Source organism: Rousettus aegyptiacus, unplaced genomic scaffold (assembly GCF_014176215.1).
Source record: "Rousettus aegyptiacus isolate mRouAeg1 unplaced genomic scaffold, mRouAeg1.p scaffold_m13_p_3, whole genome shotgun sequence".
Classification (NCBI taxonomy): Eukaryota; Metazoa; Chordata; class Mammalia; order Chiroptera; family Pteropodidae; genus Rousettus; species Rousettus aegyptiacus.
This window is the reverse complement of record NW_023416306.1, coordinates 55,351,214-55,369,837: the sequence shown is the minus strand read 5'-3', so window position 1 is coordinate 55,369,837 and position 18,624 is coordinate 55,351,214. Positions and strand designations below refer to the sequence as shown.

The following is an 18,624-nucleotide window of genomic DNA, read 5'->3' as shown; positions in this document are numbered from 1 at the left end:
TTTCTTTTTTTAATCAATTTTAATTAAAGTATTTGTTCAATATGACCAGCCTATAGAGTTTTTCATTTGGAATATTACTTCAGTAGCACAAGATCAAAAAGAGAAAAAAAGGTTTATGATAGAAGATAGGAAGAAAAAGAATGATATTCTTGCAAAATTGCATAGAAAAAGAGGAACAATGAAATAATATTTTAATATTTTATTTTTAAAATGCATGAAAGGCTGATAAATGATAAGAGAATGCTATTTGAATTAAGCACAATTAACTGAATGCTTTTTGTAGAGCACCATGATGCATGTTCTCCACTTTTATGCCTTCCTGGGGACGTCTAAGATATTAGAAGAGGAATTGGGAGGTGAAGTATAGGAATGGTTAGTTCCTTTTTTGGTGAATTGAGAGGTAGCAGAACATGGTGTCAAATAGGCAGTACAAATTATCTCTTAAATAGTGAAGCTTTTACCTATTCAAAGTGTAATGGAGATTGTGATTTTGTTGTGTTTTTGAACCTTAGAATAAATAATACATACTGATACTCAAAGGGGAATACCAGATTGAAGAAGTTGATTGGGATCTCATATATAACACCACATAAATTATTTTAATTAATAAATGTGTCTTCTTTTATATTTGTTGGTCAATGTCTATGAATGGAAATGTATTTATATTTTAACACTGTAAAAATACCTACTCATGTATTTTAATCAGGGATTTACTATCGATCATGATTTTTTCTTATTCATAAACAAAGCAGAAATGGTTTATTTACACTGTCCTATAGCTGACCTTTAAAACATGCCAAAAATCTTGACACTTTCTGCTTAAATACCATGAAGCTGGTGCAACCTACCATTTCAAATAGAACTGGAAAATAGAGCCTATTGAAAAGATTGTGACTCTTCCCAGCTCTGGAAAATAATATCTGGAGCTTTAATTTCAACATGTGAATGCTTAAAGAAGAAAGTAACAGTAAAAGAAGATACAGTTAGTAACGCAACCAGGAATTTTGTGATTCTAATGCATAAGAAAATGGGTCTTTTATATTTAGACCATAGACTGATTAGGATTCTGGATTTTTTCATATTCTTCAGCATAGTCTCGATACCGATCAGTAAGGAGAGGCTGATTTGCTTCATCCATGTTGCTTTTGGCACGAATCAGACAAGAAGCACCAACAAAAACGACTGCAACCAGTAATAAAGCAGCAACTACTGCTATTGTAACAATCTCAGAAATACTAAAATTCCGACCTATTTAAAAAATAAAAGAACAAAAAATAAATAGTATAATAGTTACGACCAAAAATCGTGTACCCTAAATTTAGGCACTTTACAGAAATCCTCATATTTAATTTTTATTGGCCACTTTGCCTTTTATAGCATTTGCCATCTTGTAGGCACTTCCCAATTTCGCATAATGAGTAGACCCGATTGAGATGGTCATTATTATTTCAATTCTAAATGTGAGGAAATGATGGCTCAGAGTCTGAGTCACTTGCCCAAGGTCACTTGGTTAATAGGTAGTAGAGTTGGTTTTGGAGGCCAGGTTTTCAGAATTCAAATCCTGTGCTCTTCCACTACACACAACCATATTTCTTGAGAAAGAAATTTAAAGTTAAATTAACAAGTTTTGTATTTCAAAATCTCAGAAAAAACAGCTCAGGGTATCACAATCCATTTTTTTTTCTTTTCTTTTTTTTCAGGATAAGTAAATGGAGAAAACGTTACATAGAAGAAAAGTATGGGTATCTTACATGGGCCTAAGCTCAAAACTCATTTTCTCTGCTTACTAAAATTGTTATATTTCACAGTTACCCACTCCAAGCCTTGTCTTTTTAATTTGTAAAATGAGTATTATAATACTTATCTCAGAGGGTCGTAAAGATGAAATGAGATAGTGTGCTAAATAATCAACCAGGCCAGAGTGGGCTCTCAACAAATGTTAAATTTGCTCTCTTTATCCCCAAACAAAAATCTAAATGAAAGCTCAATCCAAGTGCAAAATGTATGCCTCAGAAATACTGTGATTCCTTTACTTTAAAGATAACAAACTTGCTTTTGGAAATTTCCACAGTAAAAATCATTTTCAATACTTACTTGGCCATTGAACTTCATAAGTATATCCCAGATTGTCTGGAGCCGTAACAAACATTTCTATGTTGGTAATTGGAGGCCAGAATGGTACCATATTGTATTGTCTATTATGTCCAATAGGGGCATTTTCCAGTGGAAATGTGGATATATCTAAAATATACCAAAGGTACCTTGTTAATATTAATATATTACTATGTTCTGATAGTGTCCCGAAATAGTCAAGGGTAACATTGAAAACATTCTTACATTTTACAGTGAATAAAGATATAAAAAGTTTTACTACAGCACAACAGAGAGTTGTATAAAATGGATTTCAAATGTTTTGAGTATAGTATTAACATGTCATTCAATGGAAGAAGAAATTTCAAAAGTTGGAAAGTTTCAATATTTTATCATCTATGATTATTGTTAATTGTTTTACTTTTAAATTACAGAAATTAACTTGGATAAAATTTGTTAAATATTTTCAAAGCTAAATAAAAGATGGACCTATAGTTTGCTGTGGCATCATCTGTAATTAAATTTGAGAAACAGCATATCTAATAGAGGTTTGTTTTCCCCTCACTGTGTATATTTCTATTTAGTATTTTTTTTTTCTGTTTACTTTTAGAGAAATAAATCTTAAGTTATTCCGTAGGGTTCACTCTGTTAGCAAAAGGCACTTAAAATTTTGAGTCAAGGTCCTGGAATCCTATTTGCTTCTTGCTACCTCTCTTCTTTCTACAGTAGCATCCCCTTATCCATGGTTTTGCTGTCCATGGTTTCAGTTACCTGCAGTCAACCATGGCCCAAAAATATTGAATGGAACATTCCAGGAATAAAAACAACATAAATTTTAAATCGTGTTCTGTTTCGAGTAGCATAATAACATCTTGTACCCTCGTGCTCTGTTCTGACAGCAGTGAATCATCCCTTTGTCCAGCATATCTATTATATGTACACCTGTCCGTCGGTTACTTAGTAGCCCTTTCAGTGGTAGTATTGCACTGCTTGTGTTCAGGTAACCCTTATTTTACTTAGTAATCGCCCCAAAGCTATTCATATAACTTTATTACAATATTTGTTATAATTGTTCTATTCTATTACTAGTTATTGTTGTTAATCTCTTATTGTGACCAATTTATAAATTAAACTTTATCATAGATATGTACTGATAGGAAAAAACATAGTGCATACAGTTACAGGGTTCAGCACTATCTGTGGTTTCAGGCGTCCACTGGGAGTCTTGGACTATATCCCCCATGCCTGTGGATAAGGGGTGGGGGACTACTCTATTTAAATACAAGTCACTGCCATTTATGTCATTATTGAGTTTCTGTTATCAGGGATAAAGATACTGAAATATTCTTTGTGGCAAAAGATTGTTCTTTTTTGCCATTCTATATTTCTGTTGGTACAATAAAATACCAAATGGAATGTTACAAAACTAGAATTGGAAGTGGGCTTGGGTACTATATTAGTGTGGAAATATATTTAGAAGAGCTGAATGTGAGGGAAAGCTAGTGAAGTATTGGTAATATACAAGAAGTATATTACCCAGACAGTCACTATGATTTCATGACACACGGAAGAATATTTTAGAATCTAGTTTGAAGAACAATTGATTATAGAAATTGCAGGTAGTGTTTATATTTTTGTCACTTTAAATTTAGTATATATTGATGCTAATTAAGTATTTATCTATTAAAATCTGTTGAGCTCCTACTAGTGCTAGGCACTGGTTTAGGTATGGGGTCTATAGCATTGAACAAAACAGACAAGAATCCTGCCCTCAAGGAAGTCATGTTTTGGTGTATTATTGCTAATTATTTATTAAGGTTAAATATTAAAAGTAATAACTTAGTTTTTTAAACTTTTAATTTTATCTTTACTAAATGCTGACTTGATCAGCCTCAACCTAGTACAGTTCAGCTGTGCGATATAGTTATGTCCATTAAGATGAATGAAAGAATAATAGTAAACATAACAAATAATAATAATTGAATTTTAATGTAACTTTCCTATTCAAGACCCTTTGATGACACCTCATCTCTCTTAGAGTAAAATGCAGCATCCTTCAGCATCTGCCCATGTTATCCCTCTGATGTTAGTTATTCTCTCTCTCCACTCTCTCCCTTCTCTGAACTCTTCTCCAGACACAGTGGGCTCCTTTGTTCCTTTGTCTTGGGAGGGCGTTCCGTAAATTTACATAGTACTCTCTATCACTTTTCCTGTTTTTTTTTTTTTTTCCAAAGACTGTAAGTCATCTAACATACTGTTTATTTATTTACATGTGTTTGTTGTCATTCTACCAACAGGTAGAAAAGTTCCAAGACAGAAACTATTTTTGTGTGTTTTGTATGCTACTGTATTTCTTGGGATACTGCCTAGAAAATAGTAGGTGCTCACATATTTTTCACAGCTTTATTGAGCCATAATTGACAAATAAAATTGTATATATTTCAAGTGCTCCTTGTGTTGATTTACAATTGGCCAAGTTGTATAAGGAAAGGTGCTCAACATCACTAATCTTTAGAAAATGCAGATCAGAACCATCCTGAGATATTACCTCAAAAATATGAGGATGGGTATTATAAAAAAGACAAGTGATAATAAGTGTTGGTAAGGGTATCAAGGGAACCATTGTACACAGTTGATGGAAATGTAAATTGGTACAACCATATGGAAAACAGTTTGTAAGTTCTTCAAAAAATTAAAAATAGAACTATCTTATCCAGCCACCCAGTTCTAGATGTATATTCAAAGGAAATGAAATCAGCATCTCAAAGAGACATCTACACACCTATGTTCTTTGAAGAATTATTCACAGTAGCCAAGATGTAGAATCAAATAATATTTGTTAAAGGATGTGTGTGTGTGCATGTGTACGCACGCGTGTGCGCGTGCACGTTCTTGAGGCTTAACATGTAAAGTAGTGATTGGTCTGGGAAACGCATGCACTACTTCTTTTGAAAAAATGCACTAAACTTCCAGGCTGTTTTTTTAAAGCTTATTTCATTTGATTTTGTTAAAAAAAAAAAGGAATTGAATTAAATGTGCGCATGGACACAGACTTTACTGATTAGAATTTAATGTTATATTGAATTGAGTTTGGATGCTCTGCATTTTACTATCTCTTACATCTAATGAGTGGATTCTGTTATATATACCACAGTGTGAATGACTGCAATTTCCTTCACCTGTAAAATGTATTTCTTGTTCCATTCTGATCCTAATAAGTCTATGATTTTTGAAACATTATCTATATGTAAACTTTGCAAACATTTTGAAATATGATTTTATCCTCCTCTTATAGATTTATTTTCAACAAAGACTTCTGCTATATGGACATTTAAAAAATTCTTCCAGTCTTTTTTTCCTTTGCTAACATAGTAGTTCTGTGTCTTCCTCCCTCCCTCCCTTGCTCCTTCCCTCTGCTCCTCTCTCTCTCTTTCTTTCTAATTTAGCTTTCATACAATTTGTGTTTACATTGGCTTTTCCTCTAAGTTTGTGTCCACATTTTATTAGAAATCTACTACAGGTTAGTTCTCTATCATTTATGGTACTTCTTCATTCACTAATACCAGGTAACTGAGAAACCCTGTACTACATTACATATGGCGCAAAAAGAGGGAGTAGAAGGAAAATAACTAAGAAATAGAGATATTTTTTTCTGGTTCATCAGTAACTTAGATGAAGATATGGAGAACTTTCAACAAATTATTTTGAATGTGAAATAATTTTTCCAATCGAGATATGTAAGGCAAAGGAATATATGTTTTCATAGTTCAAAGAAAGCTTCACTTAAGAGACTTTCCAATTTACCCAAGATTCTCCATTTCCTCTGAAAAACTAATATCCATGGCATTGTGTATGGCTGGATAGCTGTAGCTCATACATTGCTGTCTAGGTCCCAGAAATACATGTTTAACAATGTTTGTTTTGTTCATTCCTAAACCTGTTAATTCCAGTTTACTTGTTATCACAATAAAAATAAACTAGGTACACATACATAAAGCAATAATTATGATTTTAAAAAGAGATGTTTTTATAATAAATAAATGGTTTTGAAAGAATTGTTAAAGATGAATGACTGAAATATTGCTATATAATTAGGAATGGGCAATATGATTATAGAGGGTTAGGGAAGCATTATGAAATCTAGAATAATACTGTGCTTAGAATGAATCTGAAGGGTGGTTAATTTCTTGTTTTGCTATAAACAAATACTATAAATTATAGATAATTTATTATAGTTGTATATATATATATATCTATAAATACACATGAAAAATTAGATGAAACTCCCATCAGTGAATTCATAGCAGATTGACAGGCCAGTAAATATGTATACATAAGTCATTTGCTTGTTAAATGAGTTTCTGATAGAACAAACTATTTTGACCAACTCATCAATTAATAGTCCTAATCAGGTTGAATTAAAGGATTCTGCTACACACACACACACACACACACACACACACACACACACACAAGAGACTGGCTGAATTGGATAAATAGATAGTTTATCTCCAATATTATGTTTATATACATGATAAAATAAAGGCACAGAAGCCAAAATTTAGAACACTTTTAAAATATGAAAATTTTTGCTCTTCTAACTGAAAGAATGTGCTTTGTTTGAAAAGTAATACAAGACTTTCAGCTGAGTAGAAGTCAAGAGCGAGTAGCTTTGTCAATAATATTTTAAAGAATGTTTTAAAATGTACTTAAAAGATATTTTCAATGATGTGATATAAAAACTAACGTTAACTTTTCAAGCTGAGCAAAATTTCCATTTTTGAGAGGCAATAAAGTAATACAATTTGTATTATGAGTATAATTTTTTTAGTCTTTTGGAATATCAAAGAACTCTGTAAGATTTTCCTATTTATATTAAAAAGCAATGAGAATGTTTATTGGAAGATATGAGTAAGAAAAATTTGAACAGCATAGTAAAAATGAGAAAGGACTACCTGCTTCGTCCTAATGAATGCTAATAAACATCATCTTCTAATAACTATTCTGAGAGAATTCTGCATTTTCAAAGTATTTTTGGAATATTTGGAAACAGCTAAATGTTATAGCTATTTTGTCCTTATTTTGAAGTATAGTTTATGTTTGTCAAGTGCTTAGCCTTAAAGTAATAACTGTGCCATCGGAACAATCTTTTTTGCTGAGCCTGCAAAAAGCATATGAAAGTGTCTTACCAGCATTATATCTCCTTAGCCATTCATCAAAGAGTGCATCAGTGAAAGTATGCAGGAGGACAAAAATGGGATCATTTGGAGATAAATGGGTTTGTCCCCCTGTTCCATTCAGGAATAGATGAGCCAAATTGTGAAGGCTTCGAACAGCAGGGTCATACCTTCCTGTGGGATCACTATAACCTAGATATAAAAATAAAATGAGAATAGTAAAAACCAGTAAAAATATCTTACTTTTCAAGTCAACAGTAGTGATTATATTGAGAAACAAGTTTTCCTAAGCTTGTCAGGCCAATCTTTACCTTAATATAATAGCATTATTTCTCTGTACCCATGGTTGGTGACATTTGTTTGTTATACCAACAGGTAGGTTAGTTTTAAGCTAGTGGCATAGCATTCTAAATGTGGCCTTTAGGTTAGGAATAATAACCTAGGAAGGACACCAGTCAAAATATATAGAACTCTCTATTTCAACAAGGCAAACATTGTCCTACATGATAGTTGAAATCTCCAGCTTCTACTGAAAACTACTGACAGTTGGGAGAACACCGCTCAGATTGTCCTGAAACTTAAATTGCCAGATGTTACTTTAGTTTCTTACCTTATTCCTTTTGAATGACTGTCAGCATGTTTATTTTTGGAAAGTTATTTTTGTGGAAAAGTTATAATTTCTCAAAGCTTTCTTAACACCTCTGTACTAGTTATAAATATCTGGAAATCCTGCTGTCAAAACATTTATAGAACTTTTGATAATGATCTCTATTCCATATATGTTTCCATATATATATTTCCAATTGTCTATTATATATAATTCACATATATATTATATATCCACATACATATTTTATATATATGTATCACATTATATATAATATATTTTTCTCATATTTTATATATATATATAGTGTGTGTGTGTGTGTGTGTGTGTATAATGTATATATATTAGGGAGAAGATGAGAATAGATCACAAACAAAAATAGAGGGTTCATAATGTGGAATGGAGTTATGTGTGTGTGTGTTTGGTTTCAAGGGCCAGAGATGGGAGGTCAGGGGAAGGTTATACATTATTAAAAAAAAAATTAAAATACAATTAACTCACATGTGTAATTATACTGATTTATTCATTTTCATACATCTTTCATTTTTTTTAATAAAAAAAGTTTAAAAATTTTCTGTAATGTGCATGATGTGTGGCACTAGTCTTTTCATAATTCTATCAGGAAATCAGTATATTTTGCCTTTTGATTAGGTATAAATAAGATAACAATCTGTACATTCTTTTAGAAACCAGTACTTATAGCCTTAGTTTATATATATCAATTTAGTCAAAATAGTGAGTATTTATTGAATTATCTCCAAATTAGTGATTCACATACAGTTATTAAAATTAACAAAAAGATAGAACAGGATGGTATCTAATTTTGATAATAAAAGGGAATAAAATTGAAAATTATCAGATTTATACATCAGGTATCTCAGATCATGGGTAAAGAGAGATCAATTTGGGGGGGTTGTGTGTGGGAGGGGATCTATCATGTACAACACTATATATTTAAGGTAAATATTGACAACAACTAGCTTATAATAAAGTTAAATGTTTTTCTATTCTTTTAAAACTTTAAATATGTATCAAGCATGATTGAGGGGTATCAACATTTATTTTATAAAGAAATTGAACTTAGAAAATTTTGATTTAAATCTGTAGCGTGTTACTAACTAGCTGAATATCTTGGAAAATTAATTTTACTTACTTGGACCTCAATTTCTTCAGCTTTAAAATACTTTGAATTTAATAAGGAAAACCAAATAAATATCACCAGATGCTAGTTCGAATTTTTAAAGATCTAAAAAATGTAGGATGATACAGACCTAAATAACACATATGCCCAAACCAGGCTTTATTGAGTGTCAACAAATTAGTTTGAATTTTTTATTGTTATTCTTTTAAGAAAAAAATTTAATAAGCTATCGAAGTGTTGAATATTATATGCCTATACTAGAATTTGATATAGTTAGGCACATACTGGCCAGCCACTTACCAAGGAATTTGAATTTAAATACTTTTTAGGTATTGAAGAGATTGGAGAATAATTTCCAAGAGATTCTCCTATGATAATTAAAAGAGTTTTATAGTCTGACACTTTTCTTTGAGGAAATTTTTTTGTGATCAGAGAATTGTGACTACATCGTAATAAGTAATACCACATAAACACAGGATCAATACAGCATTCAAAGATTTTTTCAAAGAGATCTAAATTTGAATGCTTCAGTTTACTGTGATAACTAGATCAGTTTAAAGCATTGATTTGGTTTACTTGCCTTCTACTGTGTTTCGGAAACTGTTTGTAGAATTAGAATAAAAAGGAGGTGTGTCAAATAAACCAACTTCCAAGCACCGAGCGACATCCTGTGGTTCAGGAAGACGTTGCACCATTGGTCTAGCCACATTTCCAGCTGGATTTCTCCTAATTGGCCCACCCTCAGTGCCTTGGAAAAAGATGGGGTATGCAAACATTTTTAGAACATTTAATGGTCTTATCATTGCCCTTTAAAATATGTATACAGTATGAACACTGAAACAGGTTCTTCTTGGTAGAAGAGTAAACATTTTGAAATGCTTATTTAGTGGCATTAAAGTGAGGAAATCTAGGTTATCATGTCAGCTTCTCTGAGAAGAGTAGACATGTGATACATAAAATCATCTGAGGGAAAAAGCGATCACAATAACAGAGGTCCTGGTACTTTTTAATCGACATACACTTTTTTCACAAGAATGTATTAAAATGAAAATTCCATAGAAAATTGAATTTAGCCAAAATAATCTCATAAACCTAAATTCCACACTGAAATCTATATTTCATACACACACACACACACACACACACACACACACACACACAGAATTTTGTACTTGAATACTGTCAGTTTCAAGCCTTTAGAGAAATTAAAACAATCTTCAGTTTCAATCAACACATTTTTCAGCAATTAATGTCAGAAATAATTAAAAATTTTGAAAGGTAGTAAGACAAATTTGTAATAAAGGCCTATGATACTAGGGGTAATATGATAGATGCCTCTTAAGGAAGGCAGAGAGGGTGGGAGATATCTTTTCCAGTTGGTTGGCTCCAGAAAGAGCCCTGAAGGACTGAGGAGAATTTCCATATGTGGAATAGTAGGTATTTTACAAGTCAAACATTTTAAGCAGATGTAATAACAAGAGATGGTAAGCTTTCGTCTATCTATAATGTAAGCTCTATCAGAGCAAGAAGGCTATCTCTTCTTGCTCACCAGTATATCCACAGTCTTGGTGCAGTGCCTGGTATATAATAGTTACTAAATAGTTGTTTGGTATATGTTATTATACGGGATAGATAATGTTGGCTGTAAAAGAGGGCCTTTTTTGAGGGATAGTTTGCCTGGGGTATGTAGTAATGTAAGAGAATAGTGGATGGTAGGGAAGATGGGAAGCTAAACCAGAACCATAATGTGAAGAAATCAAAAAGCAAGATGAGAAAGTTATGTTCATTTAGGAAGTGGGGAGAAGCTTTAGGTAGATGGGAGGAGAGGATATTGGTTAGAAGCATTTTGCATTAATCTGTCTCAGTGGTCTCTAGGGAGGATTTTCGTGCCCTAGAGGGGACATGCAGAATAATCCACTGGGGTGGGAGAGAGAATATTACAGCATCTACTCATTTTTGTTTTACCTCATTCAGAAAATTTTCTAATTGTATGTTTATAATCAATGTAATGATTAGTACCTGGTGAGTTCACATAGCTAACTTTATATAATATAAAAATAAAACATATACCTATATTGAGGGTGGAAAGGGATGTGAATTTTTTAGATGTACATTATTAAAACTTTTTGACAGCACTGGCTAAGCTATTAATTTAAGCTGATATTTTGGAGATTACTGTTCAGGGAGCTATCAGCACATCCCAAGAAAAAAATATTGATTACATGGGTTTCAAAAACACATCCTCATTTGCCCTCAGGGTTTCATAGCACAGAATTTTGATAGTAAAGATACTAGTTAAACCTATTTAGTGATTTTAGCCTAGTGATTTTTTAAAATTTGTTTGTACATGGACAACTTCTGTCATTACACCCAATTTTCATTAATCCTTTAAAATTTTTCAATTACAATTGACATTCAATATTATATTAGTTTTCAGGTGTATAGAATAGTGGTTAGACATTTATATAACTTAAAGAGCAATCCCCCTGATAAGTTTAGTACCCATCTGACACCATACATAGTTATTACAAGATTATTGACTATATTCCCTATGTTGCACTTTATATCCCTGTTCCATTGCATTGATTAACATCCTATAGATTAGACTCCCTTGGAATTTCCATGCAGGAATGAATGAAAAGCTCTGAGTGTCTAAAGGAGAAAATATATTTGATAAGTATTGTGAAGAAAACGATGCTTTTCATATGATGAATCAAAGCATATATTTTAGTGGCTGGAAGAATTTAGTGGTTAATAATTCACTCTTTCCATTTATATATTGAGCTTGGTGCATTAATGGAATATTGGAGAGATACCATGCAATAAGCATATGAAACATAGATATGGAATATCTAAGGGAGATTTGATTTAAAGATGTGTATGTACACACACACACACACACACACACACACACACACACACACACACACCCATATATGGGTGTCCTGTAAAAGATAATCAGAGAAACCACAGGAATGGAAAATTTCATTCAGGAAGAAAAGTAGAGCTAGAAGAATGCTATGCGAATTAAATAAGATATCACATTAAAGCATTGTAACACCATATCAGACACACAATATGTGTTCAGTAAAACGTTAGTTTTCTTTTTCTCTTACTTTGGCCTAATACAGAAAATATTTGGTAATTTTATCTCAAACTAAGGCAAAGGGTAATCTTAAAATTTGTTTCACCTGCAATATACAGCTTCAGTTTTTCATGAAACTGTGTGTCGGAATTATGTGTTATGTTAAATGACAAAAAAATTGTGATGAAAACAAAATCTCCTATACTATTTTATTTATCCTTTTAAATTGTGCTATATATTGATGTCCAAACATCAGAGTGATCAGAAAATGTCTGGAAAATTTCCAGGCCAAAATGCAATAGCCTGGTCAGGAAAAGAGAAATTTTTGAATCTAAATAGATCTTGATCCTCAATTTAATTTGCATACCACAAGGTGAGACCAGTCATTCAGCATGCTGAACAAACATTTATTGTAATTTTTAAGCTTCTACAGAAGAAAATTTATATCACTTCTCTAAAACACTGCTAAATAATCTTATAATGGTGAAACTCTACCTAATTCCTTTGTTCCATTTAGAATATTCTCTTTTCAAGTTTAGAAAATAATTAAATAATTGATGCTTTGAAAAATATATTCAGAGTAAATATTATGAATATGAGAATAAAATAAATTCCTATAATTCTAATTTTTTATATGGAAGAACAAAAGTTCAAAATGGTCAGACATGTCTCAAGAAGAAATATAAGATTGGATAAGGAGACTCTAATAATTAAGACCTTGTGTTAGTAGCAAAGGGGCAGATAATAATATGATCCAAGGAAGAGAATAGAAAGCTCAGTAACAGATCCATATATAACAGAAACTAACCTATGGCAGAGGTGGTGTCCAGATCACTGGAGAAAGGATGTTAAAATAACTGATTAAGCATTCTTTTTTGTGTGTGTTAAATTTTAGAGAGCTGGAAAGCAGCTAGCTGACAGACATCTTCTGTACAGTATATTCCTTTTCTTAAAAGTATCCTCCATATCACCTTTTGGTTTTTAGCCCCCTGACTAGATTAACAATAATATACTATAATAATTATAAATATATTAATTATTATTATAAATCTGTACTCCCAGGGCACTTCCAACTCTTTCTTTCTATTTCAGATTTCCTTGGGAAACATTTTTTCTGTGAAATTCCAATTCAAGACACATGACTACTAAGTAGTATTGACTGTACTAAGAGGATTAATTTATACAATTAGACATTTCCAAAGAAAGTGAGCAATGTACTGACCAAATTGCTCAAGTAAAGCAACGTAAAATGTTTAGGCACTTTCTGTTTCACATGGCACACCTTATAGATTGCCTTGAATATCCTAATAGTGCCATGAATATCTGTACACTGATTCTCTATAATAAAAGCAAATTTGTTTGAAATCCTTAGTAGAATGAAGGGCCTTCAGGCAGCAAATTTAAGCTAATAGAGAATTCTGAATCCTAGATGTCATTTAGAACTTACTGTTACAAAGAGTTCCTAGAGTATCATAATCTTCCAAGGATTCACAGACCACTCTCCATTGAGAAAAGACAGAGTTCGGGCTTATAAGATTAGAATCAAAGTTGCTTCTCGATCCCATCAAGTCATCGGTGCAGATGTCACAGGTGTTCTTCCCAGTTGCAAAATTCCAGTAAGGAAGGGAGAAAGAAGGATTCCGCAGCATTTCCTAGATCACGGAAACTCTGTTAGCATTCTCTGCCTTTGTTTTAAGTCTTTTTCTTTGTTTGGTTTACTCCTTGGCAGTCTATTTCAATTAGTTCTTTTCAGCCACTTAGGAACCAGTTAGTGTGTCAGAGGTGTCTGAGGTGTTTGGAGGACTTAAATGCCTTATTTAACAAAAAGCTTTTAATTTACTTCAAGGAGTCATTTTAGATACTAGAGGGAATGAAACTCAACTCATCATATAGAAGTTCCAGCAAATGATTTTTTTTTTTTTTTGGAGAAAAATATATTGATTACATGGGTTTCAAAAACACAACATCCTTTTCTTTTCTTTTTTAGACAGATAATTATATTTCTATTGATTGTACCAAAAATTAGCAATAATAACTTCTTGACATTTCCACCTCCTTCCATTTTCTTATCTCTAATTCAAACACCACTAACTCTTGATCTGGAGCCAGATCCAGCCTTAACATAGCTTATGTGGAGCAGCACTTTTTGTTTTGCTTTTGTTTTGTAGTTTAACTTAAATGACTTTAGGCATTTAGATTCTGGTTTGGCCACAGGCTACGTAGGTTCTTTCACACTTACCTCTCTGCCTAGGCACTAAAGGTGTTTTACCTATACCTTTGCTTCAGAATCTAAACTATGAAGACACAGACTTCTGTCTGAAACTCATACCTGCAGGAAGTGCTAAAGGAAAGCAGGATATTTCTTTGTGCACACTGCTCTTCAATCCAGAGACCAAGTTTTTATTTAGAGCTGATCACAACCTTAGTAAAAATGCTGAAGTCAAGATCACATGCTTATTTTATTAGGTTTTTAAAAACATATTTATTGTACTTGTATTTCTAATTTCTTTTTGCGTTTGGGGAGTTATATTTATAGTGTTGAATTTAAATGTAGGGATTGCCATTGTTTTATTCTACCTCACACACATTTCATATATTACCACTTTTTCACTTTAAACCCTTTCTAGAAAACATTTCCTTGTCTTTGGGGTGTTTCAGAGGGCCAAAAGCTTTCCAAGGTATCTCCAGTTATAGATCTCCAGAGATTTAGAGTCCTCATTTAGAAGACATTGTTCTGGTTCACAAATACTTGTGACAGCTTCCAAGGGATTATTAAGAGTCAGTTTGTGGTTCAACAACCAACATTTGGGAGCTGGAGCATATTCATGTGGCATTTCAATGGCGCATTATATTTAGATTGTAATTTGTTGAATCCCTTGTGCTATTGGGTTTTAAAAATGTAAGTTATAGAGGTTCAAGTTTACATAGGCAAAATTGAAGCTTTTAGATACTTTCCATTTGCCCTTTCATTTTGGTGTGCTCATGGGGAAATGACTTGAAGGCATGAAGATCTGGAGTTGAATACAAATGACAAATTTATCAACTCAATCTACTAAATGTCTTGCTTGTAATCAGAACTATACAACATGAAATTCAGAGTAGCAGATGAATTTATTTAATCATTCTCGAACTGCATATGGCTAGACTACTTTTATTCAAATATTTTCTATATTTTAGTGCATTAATTCTCTTCTAACCATTTATTTTCTTGGAATAATTCTGGGCATAAGTGTACTACAATTCAAGATTTTTTTGATTAATTTTTATACTTTAATGAGGGGAGGGATTCATTCCTGTCATTTCATATAGAAGACAGGTTTAATTTGTGGATTTTCTAGTTGAGATCTAATAATTTCAAATTTTATTTTAGAATTACAATACTTTTCTTAAGAAACAGCAATTGGTAAAATAAACAATGAGGTATCTATGTTAACAGATACTTTAATGTATTTTGAGCTTATCTGCTTAAAAATAAGCAGGAAATGACTATGTTTGGGTTGAGATTTGATTTACGCCTAAAGAGCCAATGCCTCTTAAGTAAAAAAAAAAATATTTAAGTGATGTGATATTTTTAATAGATTTCTTCTGTAAGCCTTAATGTGGTAAAGGGCATGACAAAAAAAAAAAAAGAAAAAAAGAAAAGAAAAGAAATAAAAAGGTGTTCAATGAAAATATGACAATATGAATGAATGGAAAGGAATTTTTTTTTCATAATTTTAACCTTATACTGTATTAGAAAGAATTATCCACTGTAATATTTAGGACTTGGAAGACTGACAAGTACATAAACACTTGCTTCATCCAAACTAGGAAGGGGGCATTGGTTAACATGTGAGAAGACATATGAAATGAGATTATTTTGTTCCAAACTATGTGAGAGTCCTTGTTTCAATTACAGAGCTATAGAACATGCCTATTGTTTTAATTCACACCTACAAATATCTCCTTTGGCTTTCTCATCATTGAGATTACTTTCTTTTTACTTTGCAAAAGATAAAGTTCAGGTAATCAGTAAAGAATTAGTATAGGGAGAAACTTAAAATGCCAAAGGCAGATTAATAACTTGAAATTGCTGTGTTATCACATGTTTTGTTCATCTGGAACACAATGAATCAAACAACTTACAACTAAGGCACCTTGTCTGTAAAGGATCTGAAAATTGAAATGTTTCCTGCATACCTGCATGTCTCTCTCCAACTGCAATAGGTGATACCTGTGCCATGTGAGAAAAGCTGGTCCTTCATGGGAGAAATCCACTTCACCAAAGCTTTCCTGTCCTGCTCCAAGGAAAGTCTTCTTGACTGAGTAATAGTGTGTCCAAACAAAGTAGTTATAAATGGAAATGTTCTCAAATTGTGGTGTGTTGCCATCTGGCCCCAATATTTCTTCTGATCTCCTGGTAGCAATGACAAACTGAGGGTGAGTTGTACGCTTTGCCATATCCAAGGCCTGGACAAAGTAGTTCTTTTCTTCTGTACTTAAGTCCAGAAGGTTTCTCCTGACTTTAAGGAATACAAAATTCAAATATGAGAACCTCTGCCTTGTGGGGATGGGTAGAGAATGAGTGTAATAATCTTGTAACACAACATGTCCCATTTACCATTAATGATAATTTGTATATGTGCTTATATGATTTTATAGTTTTTAAAATACCCCTTACTATCTATTGCTTCCTCCCACCTTCTCTCCTTTCCTTCCCCCCTCCCTTCCTCCTTGCCTCTCTTCCTTTCTTCCTTCCCATATTATTATAGGATTCCTTTTAGCTTTCTATAATCTTACTTGTGGACTTTATGATTGTGTTCTATTTATTTCTGCTCACTATAGGTTTATTCTTGAAAATTACTGCATTTTTAATATTGTAAATCTTACAAAAACAAGGTGTGTGCTAGTGGTTAAGACCAGAGACTTATTCTATGACTGCACACATTTCTCTTAAGCCTCAGTTTTTCATCTGTAAAGTGTGTGTAAAAATAATTCTCTTTACAGAGTTGTAAAGGTTAAAGAATATACACCTTCAAAGCAATTAGACCAGAGCCTGGCTCTTAATAAAGTCAATAAACATTCTATTAAACCCTTGGTCTGGCACATAGAAAACAATCAAGTTTTGCTGGCCGTTACTATTTAATGCTTTATTATTTAGTGATATTTAGGCTTCAGGCCCACCTTATTATCTAAAATGACTGAACTTTATCATCACAGTGGAAAATTTCTTTGTGGGTCAAGAAGAGTAGTAGAAGACAGATCTCAATATGAATTCTAGGTTTTCTAAGTACCAGCTATATGGATTTGACCTTCCTTCCCATGATAATTAACATAACTACCATGAGGGATTACTGAAAGTATAGCCATAAATGTTCTCGGCTTCAACCTCAACCCTGCACACTGAAAAAATTACTTAAGCTCTCTAAGCCTCAGTTGCCACATCTGGGAAGAGAGGATTGAATTATATGGTTTCCAAGTGTTCTTCCAGCTCAAATGATTTGGGTCTCATGCAGGACTGTGTATCCATTTATATCTCTGCTCACCTGTGAGAATCCTTTCGTCACAGGCAGCTCCTCTCCATCCGGGACGGCAGGTCCCACAGTTGTGTCCTGAGAAGTTGCCGTTGCAGTGGCATGTCCTATTGAAGAACCGTGTGGGCCAGCCTTCTCGATCATCTCTGCCATCATGAGGGTACAGGGGGCTGTGGGGTCGGAAGTCTGCAGTCACTGCTTCACACCTGCCCCTCCCTGATGATGAGCCACAGAGGTCAGTTCCAGGCCCAGACAATGCAGACAGGTCTGGGCAACATACACCATTTCTCAAAGCTTCGATGGTGGCACACTCTCTTGGAAATTGAGCCCAAGTCTGCTGAAAAAAAACCAGGGGCAAGAAGATACATCCCAGACAGAGGAGTTTATGATCTTTCATTCTGCTTGAAGCAAGGCTCTCGTTCTGCCGCCCTTTGTGTAGAGACTGAGGCACATAGATAAAAATCAAGCTGAAAAGGAGAAAGCAAAATGGAATTATGCAAATTTTTTTGTACTGTTATAAATGGCATGAGCCCTTTCCAACCCCCCTTCAAAATGATTTTCAAATCTGTAAAATGACATTTCAAACAAATAAAAATAGTAATTCACCTTTACAAATTTGACATGTATAATACCTACATAGTTAAATCCCCTGTCCTAGTCATTTAGTTCTCTTCATTTTTAATTTATATTTATATAAAAAAAATACTTATCCTGGATGTCATTTATCAAAAGCATTCATTAGCAGGTCACCACCATTAATTACATTTAACCATGAAGCTGAAAGAAGAATTGGGTGGAGATTTCCAGCAAGTTAATTTCCATTATGTAAAGTCCTCCATCCTAATGGAGTTTTGGCGGGAGTCCACCTACTTCCTACAGAGCTTCTCTCCAGTACCTTAAACTCCTGAGAGGATTCTTTGTTGAACCTTTCTTACAGCTGAGTGTTTTATATTTGCTAGTCCCCTGACGTCAGAGCTGTTAATTGCATGTGGGTTTCTGTCTGATAATCA

The 18,624-nt window shown here is 33.0% G+C and overlaps 1 protein-coding gene across 1 annotated transcript; it reads right to left on the bottom strand.

The window, feature by feature from the left end:
• Nucleotides 1-632: 632 nt before the first annotated feature.
• TYRP1 (tyrosinase related protein 1) lies at nucleotides 633-18,542 on the bottom strand. The gene is made up of 8 exons (XM_036239472.1): nucleotides 18,510-18,542; nucleotides 17,627-18,081; nucleotides 16,281-16,603; nucleotides 13,549-13,753; nucleotides 9,597-9,764; nucleotides 7,281-7,460; nucleotides 2,095-2,241; nucleotides 633-1,248 (listed from the first exon to the last, which is right to left on the bottom strand). Exons 2-8 carry the CDS (start codon nucleotides 18,009-18,011, stop codon nucleotides 1,043-1,045), a joined length of 1,614 nt encoding a protein of 537 aa, XP_036095365.1. The 5' UTR covers nucleotides 18,012-18,081; nucleotides 18,510-18,542; the 3' UTR covers nucleotides 633-1,042.
• Between the last annotated feature and the right edge of the window lie 82 nt (nucleotides 18,543-18,624).

Excerpts from the sequence above, each read along its gene's own strand:
- TYRP1 (XM_036239472.1), bottom strand. The coding sequence starts at position 18,011 with ATGAAAGATCATAAACTCCTCTGTCTGGGATGTATCTTCTTGCCCCTG. Across the intron at positions 9,765-13,548 it reads TCTAGGAACTCTTTGTAACA|GCACTGAGGGTGGGCCAATT; the intron begins GTAAGTTCTAAA and ends TCTTTTTCCAAG. Across the intron at positions 7,461-9,596 it reads TTTCCGAAACACAGTAGAAG|GTTATAGTGATCCCACAGGA; the intron begins GCAAGTAAACCA and ends TTTTATATCTAG.